This window comes from Helianthus annuus, chromosome 7 (assembly GCF_002127325.2).
Source record: "Helianthus annuus cultivar XRQ/B chromosome 7, HanXRQr2.0-SUNRISE, whole genome shotgun sequence".
Classification (NCBI taxonomy): Eukaryota; Viridiplantae; Streptophyta; class Magnoliopsida; order Asterales; family Asteraceae; genus Helianthus; species Helianthus annuus.
In genome coordinates, this window is record NC_035439.2 from 75,549,820 (window position 1) to 75,562,439 (window position 12,620).

A 12,620-nucleotide genomic window follows, 5' to 3' on the forward strand; every position below is an offset into this window, starting at 1 on the left:
ACTACCCGTATCATGTAGGAAGTGTGTTAACAAACTCCCCCTTAACATAAGCTCCCCCTTGAGTTATGCTCGTGAAAAACTTTATCTTTATGAAGTGAGATCCTTGTGGTGTTGACGATGGTCAGCGGCAACTCGATCATCTTCATCATTTGAGTGCCTTCATGTCGTGTCTTCATTCCAAAGCTTTGTCATCGACCATGTTCTCCTAGCCTTTAGAATCTGCACATGCAAGAAATCTAAACGCGTAATGAGAACAACTGCTTGGAATATAGTTAATCATAAACAAGTGACACACGGATGACCATGTCACAATCAAACACCGTCCGACAGTTTGAAAGTTTTTTAAATTTATCAATTTCAGATTTCAACTTTCAAAACTTGCAAATTTTGACCGTTTATGAAGATTTAGTCAATTCGGTTTTCAGTCAGGTTTCAGGTAACGAAGACTTGAGCTCCAACATCGTACGATCGAAAATAAAGTAGAAAGAAAATCTTTTTGGCTTTTATAAAGTTTATATTAAAACACGCCTAAAATCTTTTTGGTATTTTTGAAATTAAAAGACAACAATTTAAAATCCTTTGAGTGTTATCAAACGACATCACCGCTAATGTCGTGCTGATATGCACCAAACGACGAAACTGTTTAAAAGAAAAACAATAAAAGTTAAGCAGTAAATAAATATATACAGACATTCTTTTTGCGAGTTTCGAGGGTAAGAGAATCATATCAGTGTACGGTCATGCCAAAACACTCTTGTTGTTCAGTTAGTTAACATTAAGATAAGCATCCTATAACAATTATCGGTATTGTTGTCCACTTAAGCTCAACTTATCAGATGTAATCATGTTTAGGAGATACATTAAGGTATGATTTAAACTTACCGACCGGTGTTCATCCACATCACGACACATTCCCGTATCAAGGTATGCACGAGGGTTCATCTTACCGGTGAGTATACCGATTATCATCTGTTTGACCGTATATGATGTGAGATTCTCACTTATTTTGTTTTGAAAACAAGCCCTATGTGATATAATCACTTATTGATGAGGAACTTGATTTTCATATGCATGAGGGCACAGGAGCAAGTCCGTGAACAGGTCAGTACTTCCGTACAGCAGAGAGACGAACTTGACTCCCGGATAGAATGTGATATTTTATCACTTATTTGATATGGACATGTGATTGTTTATCACTTATTGAGGTCGAATGCAGTATGTAATATGTACACGTATGTATAGTATCATGGAAGATCTAGACTTGCGTCCCCGTTATTTTTCGGTAAAAGATACAACCATGATACCCAGATGATAAGCAGCATAAAGACCGAATATCTCAGAACCTCGGCAATCTCTCAAACGAAATTTCGGTACTAAGACCATATGCCAATGAATGGTTCCTACCTGGTCTTCAGTCGGTTTAAGATTTATATCACCCTGCACACTTTAAAATGATTGTGAGCCTACCGATACATCTTATATAGAGCTGCTTATCGTTTTTCATTTAGGGTTTAAAGAGGTTTGGATAGACCACTGATGTACTATCATTTTCTCTTTTGCTCGCCAGGAAACTCATTTTTGTTTTTTCTATTGTTTTTGTGTTTTTAAAATTTTTCGATGTTTTTGGATTTTCAGATTTTTGGATTTACTCCCCCTAAAATCAATAAACTAAGATAAATTTAAAACACAAAAATATTTACAAAAATGATTTTCCGATGTTGGTTTTGACTCGTGTTTTACCTCAATGCCGTTTTCCAAAATTAATTTTAATCAGAAATGATTTATCGAATTTTGGAAAAATGAGTTGGCACGTCGGTAAGCGGTGCTGACCATGACAACATTGACAAGTTTCATAGAGAAACAATCACGTGTGAGGCGATATTCTAGATCAATATGTCAGGTCAAAGAGTGCCGTATGAGATGATAATTCATAAAGCAGCTTAAATATCGACAAGCATAGGAGAGATTTAGAAATTCAAAACCGTATCCTGCAACTGTTTCATGCATTGCAAGGAATCTGAGTGCTCTCCCAAACTTGATATCCACCCGGTGTGGACTTCAAGGTCGAATTTGTAGCTACTGAAAAAATCTCTTCACAGCAACACGATCAAAAACCTTTGGTTCCGGCTGGCCTTCCATGTTGCACCAGCGAAGGTCTTTGACTTTCTCTTTCAGAAATGATGTGCGGATGTTCAATCCATGCCAAGACTTCTGCACACATTTCATTGTATTCTTTCCTGAGGACCCGAACAAAAACCATAACAACCAAATTTTGTCACGTCCTTCATTTGGTCGAATTTTGCAACTTCATTCAGCCACATTCTTTCATCAGACATTTTTGTCTACTTTTCCTTTTCCTTCCTCTCCATTAATGACAACATCATTCTCCTAGATATAACAATATTTCGGAGCCTTATGTCGCCAATCTTGTGCATGGACGCTCCACTATCAACAATCCTAAGACTATCAATAGTTCCTCCTGGAACATCCTGCACACTCATTCAGAGATTAGTTGGAGAGGGGGACCCAAGCCTTCACAGACTTGGGTCGTCCGTCATCATCGAGAATTGTAACATCCATTTCCCGATGATTCGGAATTGATGCAGCTCCCCCTGAAACAGTTACCGGTTTTGGTATCCAAATCTGTTTCTGTTTTTCATGTTTAACATCCGATTTAACAGATTTTGTTTGGATGACCTCCGGTTTTAAAACTTTTTCAACTTCTTTTCTTTGTTTCTTTTTTTGTTTCTTTTCTCGTTGTTTAACAAAATGAGGGTCCTGTTTTGGTGAAACAGGTCTTTTATGGTAATTGTTACCATGGGGGGCATCAACTTTTGACTTTCTCTTGGTGAGATATGGACAATTCTTAATGATGTGTCCATACTCACAGCATTCAAAGCATGATCTCCGCTCAACAAACCTCGGAGTATCATAACTGTAACAGCTGGATGATGAACTTCGTGATCTTGAGGTACTTGGTCCTACATCACAACCGTTTGTTTGTTGTGTATAGTTGTTTTGACTGTTTCTTTTCAAAATTTTACTTTGTTTAACAGAATCCTTGTTGGATTTGTTTTTGAAAGTATCAATTTTATCAGTCCCTCTTGATTTCACGAAGTTTATCTTCCGATCCTTTTTCTTGTTTTCGCCCTGTTTGCCTTTTCTATTCTCTTGGGCGGCATGATGTTGTTCATGGGGATCATCAACCTTTGCTTTCAACTTATGAAGATATGGACAATTTCGAATTATATGTCCAATTGTACCACATTCAAAACACATTCTCCGCTCTACAAGCCTCGGAGAAACATGTTGATGACCAGACGGAGAACCAGACACTGAACTTTGTGATCTAGATGTGCTTGGACCTAAGTCACATCCATTTGTGTGTTGGGTATAATTGTTCTGATCATTTCGTTTTAAAATTCTAACTTGTTTTACAAAATCAATGTTAGATTTATTTTGAAATGTTTCAAGTTTGTCCGTACCCTTTGATCCAACAAAGTTCACTTTCTGTTCTCTTTTCTTAGCTGGAGCTCTTTTGTTTTGCACCCTTTGAACCTTAGGTTGCCCAACCTTAGATTGTTGAATTTTAGGTTGTGTAGCCTTAGGTTGAGTAGCCTTAGACTGCTCAACTTTAGGTTGTTGAACCTTTGGTTGTTCAGTCTTAGGCTGCTGAATTTCTGGTGCTTGAACATTCTTGTTCTGAGCCTTCTTTCCCTGTACTTGGCCCTTACCCTTCCCAGAATTGACTTGTTGTTTTCGCTCAACCGGTAGTTTTTGGTTTCCATATTGTTTTCTTATTTGGTCACATGGAATTGGTTCACATTGAGTGACCGTCACTTTGTTACCTTTGTTTCCCAAAAACTTATCAGTACGTCCTTCAAAAACTTTCTCAATTAAATCTTGATTTACATTTTTAATTGGAAAATCTCTGTCAGAATAGATTTTGCTGTCTCCCTTGAGCGTATACAACAAGTTATTCCCTTTAATGCTAGGTACATTGGGCTTCACTGCCTTTGGTGTTTCAGTCTTACTCGGTTTCACTGGTGGATCACACAAGATGTGATTCTCAATTGGAATGTCTGGTGTAACTGAGTTAGACTGTGGCTTCACAATTTCTTCAGATTCATCGTCTGAAGAGTCAGCATCCTCAATGATGGGAGGACTCTGTTCCTTTTCACACGATGAATTTTCCACATTCTCAGAAGCTGATTGTCCCGAGGAAGATGTACCAGTTTTGAACCCGAGGCCTGCAGCAAAGTCATCTCGCGCAAGTGGCACAGTAGGTTCAAAACGGGGCATGTCCTCGTCATTTGGTGATGTGGCATAATTGTGATTCATTGGGGGAGGACACTTTTGTATCCAATACACCTGACATCCCCCTTTTCCTTTTGAACATTGATGATGTGATCCAAAACAAAGCGGGAATTGGAATAGCTGTCCAATTTCTGCTTGATTGCATCACATTCGCATCGAGCTGTAGCTAACTCCACCATTTGTTTCTCAATTGTGTCAATTAAGTTATTATTAGCATGTTGTTTTCTCAAAACAGCCTTTTGTAATTCAGAAACATCATGTTTTAATGACTTAATTGTTTCTTTAAACTCTTTTTCATTTTTGGCTAAAAAGAAGTTAGCTTCAGATGCTTTAGCAAGATCAACAATCAATTTTTGATTGTGTTGCAGTGTAATTTCAAGCTCACTTTCCTTTTCTGCATAATCTAAACATTTCGCACATTCAACAACAGCAGAAATAGAATCAGGTTTAGAATCACATACCTGACTGGAATCACTCTCAGGTGTTGGCCTTTCTGCATCAGAATTAATAACCTCCCTTGATGATTCACATTTAGATCCATCCTCGCTCGAACTTGAACTTGAAGTTGTATCACCCTCAACTGAAGTTGAGACATCTTCATCTGAACTTCTGTCATGTTCAGAACTGTCATCATTTCCCGAGGATTCACCATTGCTTGCATCTTTGACAATTTCAGCATACAACGCCGATTTTGTCTGACTACTGTTCTTTGGGTCAAGAGATGATGGTTTTACAGTAGAACGATGGTGTTGTAAACCAACTGGGGGTAATGGATTTCCATACAAGTCTGTGGTTGGAGCCGGCTTTACAAGAGCTTGTATTGGATTGTCAAACCAATTTGTTGTTATTTTCGGTTCACTTTGCCTTTGATTTGTAACTGATGCCCACTGATTTGCAGATATGATGGCAGCTGAACGTGGGGCAATAGCCTGCATCCAAGCATTCTTGAAATCTTGATCAGATTGAGAAGTAGATGATTGCGTATTAGATGATTGCGGATTCAAAGTCCATGCGGATGGATCCCATTGACCGTTTGTTCCCATTTCTGCAGTAATTCGAGATGGTGTGCGAGATTCGGCCCTTAATGGAGATAGAATTTGTACACGTGTATTTTCCACTGTCGAAGGATCAACCGAAAAATCACACGAAAGACAAACACCAAACCGGTCTCGAAGGATGATATTTCGTAAGTTGATACAAACGAAAATAAAAATGATTCGCAGCCCTTGGGCTTTGGTGATTTTCTAAACGTGGGCCGTGGATACAAACAAACAATCAACAAAATTAATTTGTTACTTGGGTCGGTGCCTTGGGCCGTGATCACTAATAACAAACAACAAACAATAAAGTTATTTGTTACTTGGGCTTGGGCGGTGCACAATCAACAGCACACAACCAATTGTCTTGGGCGGTGCACTACAACCAACAAGAAAGTGCGCTATGAAAATATATGGATCCTTCGAATTTAATATTTGATCCTTTTATTTTCTTGGAATGTGGAATCTGAAACACATGATCTTTCGTTGACTTTGATTGAAATTATTTATTTTCTTGTGGGGGTGCCTTGGGTGGTGATCACAAACCACAATCAACAAAGATTGTTAGTCTTAGTTGGCGGTTCCTTGGAAAGTGAACCTTGGCGGTGATCATAAACAACAAACAAAAGTTAGTGGGTGTCTTGGGCGGTTCCCCAATCAACAACAAAGAATGACGGTGCTTTGATTTAATAATGGTTTCTTGAGGGGTTCCTTGAGCCGAGAACAAAGTCAACCATTAACCAAGTTTATTGGTCTATTAAGGCGGTGCACATGGCCTGATCAACAACTTTTTTTTTTTAATTGTTTATCTAAAAGAGGGTGGTGTAAAGATTGATGATTATTGGTCAGTTGGGCGGCGCACCACAATCAATAAAACATCCTTTAATTGTTGATCTGAACGGTGAGTTGACCCTTCGAATTGATGATGATCCTTCGAAGAACAAAAAGTGACCCTTCGATTAAACTAATGACCCTTCGATTTTTTTTAAATTGACCCTTCGAGAATTTAATTTGATCTTTCGAAAGTTTTGATGATCTTTCGAATAATAAAAGGTGACCCTTCGAATTTCAGCCTGATCTTTCGAAAAACAAAAGTTGACCCTTCGAAAATATAAAGAAAATATCTGATCTTTCAAACTTTTGTGTTGATCTTTCGAACTTAATAACTGATCATTCGAAGTATGAAGATATCTTTCGAAGTATGAAGATATCAAGAACTTCAAGAACACAGCGACTGGTAGTTTTCCAGATCTGACGAAAAACAACCCAAGACTTGAACAAAAACCCGGTTTTAAACAAGGTAAAGAGCCTTAGCTCTGATACCACTTGTAGGTCCCTCTTCGGAGGATGACGAACCTAAACCTTGTTATACAAACCCACTAGCGAGTGCGGAATCCAAGCTAGCAAGCAAACCGGGATGAGACAAGCATAAACACAAACACACAAGGATTCACCGATTAACACCACTGTATTAATACGAATGAAGGTTCCGGTTACAAGCACAATGTTTACAAATCTAACTTGCAAACTCTCTAGTGTGTGTGTGTGTGTTTTGATAGAATGCTCTCAAACTCTCTCTATGTGCATCTATCTCACAAGTCTCTCAAGTCTCCTCTAAAACAACACACTTCATGGGTATTTATACCCATACACAGCAGGTCTTATCGAAGGATTAGACAGATTGTCCGAAGGACCATCTGTCGACCACAATGGCCAACGAAGGATCCATATATACTTCGAAGGATAGCATATCCTTCGAAGTCCATCAGTATCCTTCGTGGTTTATCTTTCGAGCCAATCGAAGGATAGACATAATCCTTCGATTGCTCATCCTTCGACTCAGACACTTCACAAACATATTTACTAACTGTTGACTGAGTCAAACCAGGAGGACGGTTGACTTGGTCAACTTACAAGACTGACAAGGACATCGTTTGCATATAGACCGAATACAGACAAAGTACAGACACAAGTGCATCAACAGAATCCGATCATCATAAGCTCGTGCGAATCGGAACGGTTGAAGGTGGAGACAAAAACGACCAGGAGAACGATGAGCAAATCGACGGCGAACTTGTTTTTACCATCGAAAAGTTGCAGGAGATCCAAGATGAGCTCGAAAAGGTACACCCGTTTTGACTCTTTTTATAAGTTTTTAATCTTTATTTCGTTTTAAAGACGCCCAATTTGATAGAAATTGGTGTCAAGAATTTCTTGTTAGTCATCAAGAATTGCTTAGAGAGTCTTTATAATTATTTTTGTGCTTAAAGTTTGGAACTTTTTGGCAGAAATTTGTTATATCTGTACTCAAATTTGATTGTATATTGTGGGTTTTTGTTCTGTTTTTAATTTTAATGATATTATTTGTGTACTCAAATTTTTTGTGTAGTTTTTTTGGCTGGTTCAGCGAAACCCAACAGAAAGAAGAAATGGAGGAAATTCATAATGAGGTATGATCACTTTGGATTATACACTCGCACTTATTTAAGTTTATAATTGTTTTAATGTTATAATAAATGAATTTCTTTTTGCAGGTTGTTGAATGTGTTGATGATCATCTCTTTCCGTCAAGTTCTTTGATAACAGATAGGTAGAAAGAGGAGAGAAGGAGAAAACAGAGAGTTAGATGAGTTTAGAGAGAGATTAAAAGTTTTTATTTTTTATATTTTACACAAAATTCTCTTATTATAATTTATTTATTTAATAATCCTTAGGAATATAAAATGACAAGAATACCCTTATATGCTTTGCACATGACCATATTTAACTAAAAAATCTAACTGGGTTTGGCCTAAAGGACAAAACGTGCAAAATTTTGAAAGGTAAAGGACACCGCCTGTCAACTTTTGCGCTAAAGGACAGCGCCTGAAATTTGATGTAAACATAAAGGACAAAACTTGTAATTTACTCAATAAAAAATATAATAATGATAAACAACTTGGTTGTGTGCTCAACCAAACCAAAATATATAATATTTAATTTATTTCTTCTCTTTGCTCTATTTAAAATTTAAAAATTAATTATAAAGCATGTTTACTTAATAAAATATTGGCTTTGATTGGGTTGTGGATGGGAGTGGAAAAATGAATTGGTTTGGGTTGGGTTGTGTAAATGAAAGAGAGAGAAAATAGTTTTTTAATTAAAAATTATATTTGTTTAGGTTGTGATAGTCTAATCTCGGTTTCAAAACTGTTGAAACAAAAGTAAAAAAATGAAATCCAAAAAATAAAAATAAAAAAAGGTACAAAATCTTCTCATGAACAGCCGCCCGAGGAACAAGTCCAAAATATCCGCATGCATCACATCACCATCTTCCTATAACATCTCTCTACAATTACTCCAACAATCTTCTTCTTCTCCTTCATCAGATCACACAAAATCTGCAAATCTTCAATCTCCAGTTGCAGATCTATGGCCACCGGTGGCGGTTACAGCGATCCGAGCCAGAAAATCGACTACGTATTCAAAGTAGTGCTCATCGGAGACTCTGCAGTCGGCAAATCACAAATACTCGCTCGATTCGCCAGAAATGAGTTCAGTTTGGACTCCAAAGCGACTATTGGAGTTGAATTTCAGACGCGAACGCTTGTGATTCAGCATAAGTCTGTTAAGGCTCAGATCTGGGATACTGCTGGTCAAGAACGGTACCGTTTTAAGTTTTATATATTGATTTCTTGTTGTAGATTGTGATTCTAGGGTTTGTGGATGATGCTGTGATGTGAGGTTTGATTATGCTTGATTTGGCATTGTTGTTGTGGATAGTTATTAGTTTTGATTTAGTTCTAATGAGTTAGATGTTGATAATGTGTGGTTTTGTTGACCTAGATCTGGATTTTGATTTGCATGTGGTGGATTTTTGGCAGGTAAGAGGTTTTGTTGTGTTGATTTAAGATTATTATCCTTAATTTGTAGGCTGATATGGAGAGAGAGTGTGTAAGTTGCTATATTAGTTTTAAGAGGCTACCGTTATGTAGAACCAGAATGTCGTTTATGTTATGATTTGTTGTTATGGATTAGTTTGTGGATGATGTTATGATGCGGATCTTGTGATATGAGGTTTGATTATGCTTGATTTGATATTGTTGTTGTGAGGAGTTGTTAGGTCTGATTGGTGTGTGAGTTGATAATGAGAGGTTTTGTTGAGCCTAGATCTTGAGTTTGATTTGTATGTGGTGGAGTTTTGGTGGTTAAGTTGTTTTAGTGTGTTGATTTAAGATGATTGTTACAAATTTGTAGGCTGATATGGAGAGAAAGAGAGAGAGAGAGTGAGTAAGTTGTAACATTAGTTTTAAGAGGCATGATGCACTTAGGTTTTGAGAGACGAGACGTTGGTTTGCTTATAACCAAATAAGCTTTATGTAGGAGTGGAATATCATTTTTTGTTATGACCAAACAGGAGAACTCGACCTAAAAAACTAGTCTGGTGGGTGAGAGAGCATATTTGGTCTATGAACCCTACATTTGTTGCTCATAAAACCGATGTGCGACAAGTCCCATACCTTGCGATGGTTTCAGTTCGTGACATTTTTGTTCTGATTTGTTGTTATGGAATGTGATTATGACTTATGAGTTGGATCTTGTGATTTGTGTATGGTTGATTTGGTGGTGTTGATGTGAGTAATGATGATTTGTTGTGATTATAGGATGTATGTTGATAATGTGACCTAGATGGATCTTGACTTTGATCTGCATGTAGTGGATTTTAAGAAGATTAATTTTTAAATTTGTATGCATCAACATGTGTTTTTTAGGTTGTTTTGTTGGTTGCTAGGTTTTTGAGGGTTGGGTAGTTGGTTTAGACATGAGTTATGCGGTGACGGAAATGCATTGTTGCAGTTGATGCGATGTGATTCCATGATGCGCATGTTATGTGGCCTTACGCAGTTGACTAGTGTTTGAACAAATTAGACCATTAGTTTTTCAAATCTGACTGTATATGATGAGAAAATCTTATATTTTTGTGTTTAAAAGTTAACCTGGTTATAATTTGAAATTATTAATTTGTTCCAATTTTCATTCCAGACCAGCCAAACACATGGTATGAACAGATTGAATCTCATTCCAATTCCTTTCATTTCCATTTCTTGCAATATGTGACATTTGGAACTTTTTTTTTGAACGGCCGACATAAATTCTCTGTTACTTGTCTGAACCCGCAGCATCTTAGCTGGAGATCATTTTTCCCGTTGGAACTTTCGAACCCGTCTAGATCTTCGCAACCCGTAAGTGTTCGTGACATTTGGAACTAAATTTGAATTTGTTGATGAACAGGTACAGAGCGGTGACAAGTGCATACTACAGGGGTGCAGTAGGAGCCATGCTAGTTTACGACATAACCAAACGCCAAACGTTTGACCACATTCCAAGGTGGCTAGAAGAGCTACGCAACCACGCAGACAAAAACATCGTCATTATTCTAATCGGAAACAAATGTGATCTGGAAGACCAGCGAGCGGTCCCCACTGAAGACGCCAAGGAGTTTGCTCAAAAGGAAGGATTATTCTTTCTAGAAACATCCGCACTCGAGTCCACAAATGTAGAGGATGCATTCTTGACCGTTTTGACCGAGATTTTCAGAATAGTCAACAAGAAAAGTTTGACCGCAGATGAGGAGCAGAACGGGAACCCGGGTTCTTTGGCTGGCAAGAAGATTATTGTCCCTGGTCCTGCACAAGTAATTCCGGAAAAGAAATCGTGTTGTAGTTCTTAAGAATCATATATTCATATCTATGAGATATCTTTTATTGTGATGAAGAGTATTTCTTTTTTTTTTTTTTTTTGTTTTCTGGGTGGTGGTGGTGATATTTTTGTGCAAATTCTTTGATTGTTGTATGGCTGATTGCAGAGAACACACCATGAATGATGATACCATTTGTGTATGAGCGACTTTATAATTTTCTAGATGTTCGGTTTTTTTAGATTGTTGTTTGATTAATTATATGATGATAGAATTGGATTGGGTTGACCAGTCAAACCCAGTATATTAGGAAATTGGTTCTTGAATGGTTTGGTTGACATGAGTTGAAGTGTTGAATCAATACTGGTTGGACCAATCGGTTTAGTGGTTGGATTGTATTTAAGGGTTTTTTTTTTAAATAATTTAAGGTATTGGAGTTTTTAACCAAACTAGTGTTGGTGGAGAAAATATTTACCAAAATGGTGTTTCTTGAAAGCTATTTACCAAAGTAGTGTTTTTTTATCTAATTTTATCTGCATTCTCTTCTTAAACCAACATATTAGCCTTCTTTTGTATTATCCTTATTCAATCAACTAAATGTCAATATATTTATTCTTGAGTAAATTACAAGTTTTGTCCTTTATCTTTACGTCAAATTGTAGGCGCTGTCCTTTAGCGCAAAAGTTGACATGTTCTGTACTTAATATTACAAAATCTTGCACGTTGTGTCCTTTAAGCCAAATCCAGTTAGACTTTTTAGTTAAATCATATTAAACAGGGGTAATTTGGTCATTTAACTCAGTTTTTTAATATTTATTTAATAAAATAAAACAAAATAATATATACAACTTTCCCTCTCTCTCTACCCCTCTCTCTCTCTACCCCTCTCTCTAAACTCTCTCTACCATCACCTCCCACCTCCCCACAACCTTCACCATCACCACCCACTGAAGGACTGAAAACTACCACCACCCCTACCTACTGACCACCACCACCTATCGACCACCAGTAAATAATTAATAGGGCACTTTCAAGACTTTAGTGAATAACTTACATTGCTGATATGATATAATAGGGGAAATTGCTATTGCTATTATTAATCAAAGGTAAACTCCCTGACAATGATTTTCTACTCAAATCCAAAATCAATAACTCACTCAAATCACCATAACTTTCTGGGATTTTGCCTTTAAGCAAATTACCAGACAAAACCTACCTCTTTAACTGAGTTAACTTACCAATGCTGACCGGTAACCCGCCCGATAACCCGTTATTGATTAATACAAGGGATTGGAGCTTCTTGAGGTTACCAACGCTGGTCGGGATTTGACCGGTCAAACCCGGGTTTGCACGAAACTCTATTGACTCTGTCGTGCTTGAAAACGAAAACGAGTCCCAATTAGCTGATTGGATCGAAATCGGGCCATGGCTAGGTGAGATGATACAGTTGAAAACTGGTAGTGATTTCAAGTGTCGAAGTTTAAAAAATTGGGGTCTAAGTTTGAGATATTGAGCACAGGGAAGTGAGTTATCATGAATTTGGCCAATGCTTAGCTCTGTACATACCAAAATCCATCATAAATATCACA

The 12,620-nt window shown here is 37.4% G+C and overlaps 1 protein-coding gene and 1 long non-coding RNA gene across 2 annotated transcripts; both read left to right on the top strand.

Annotated features, from left to right (window-relative positions):
* The first annotated feature begins 7,343 nt into the window (after window positions 1–7,343).
* LOC110918449 lies at window positions 7,344–8,066 on the top strand. Its single transcript, XR_002581324.2, has 3 exons — window positions 7,344–7,478; window positions 7,744–7,804; window positions 7,889–8,066. It is a non-coding gene; the product is annotated as an uncharacterized LOC110918449 (long non-coding RNA).
* A 483-nt stretch (window positions 8,067–8,549) lies between these two features.
* Window positions 8,550–11,255, top strand: LOC110918447 (ras-related protein Rab11D). The gene is made up of 2 exons (XM_022162761.2): window positions 8,550–8,998; window positions 10,626–11,255. Exons 1-2 carry the CDS (start codon window positions 8,766–8,768, stop codon window positions 11,062–11,064), a joined length of 672 nt encoding a protein of 223 aa, XP_022018453.1. The 5' UTR covers window positions 8,550–8,765; the 3' UTR covers window positions 11,065–11,255.
* Window positions 11,256–12,620: the final 1,365 nt, after the last annotated feature.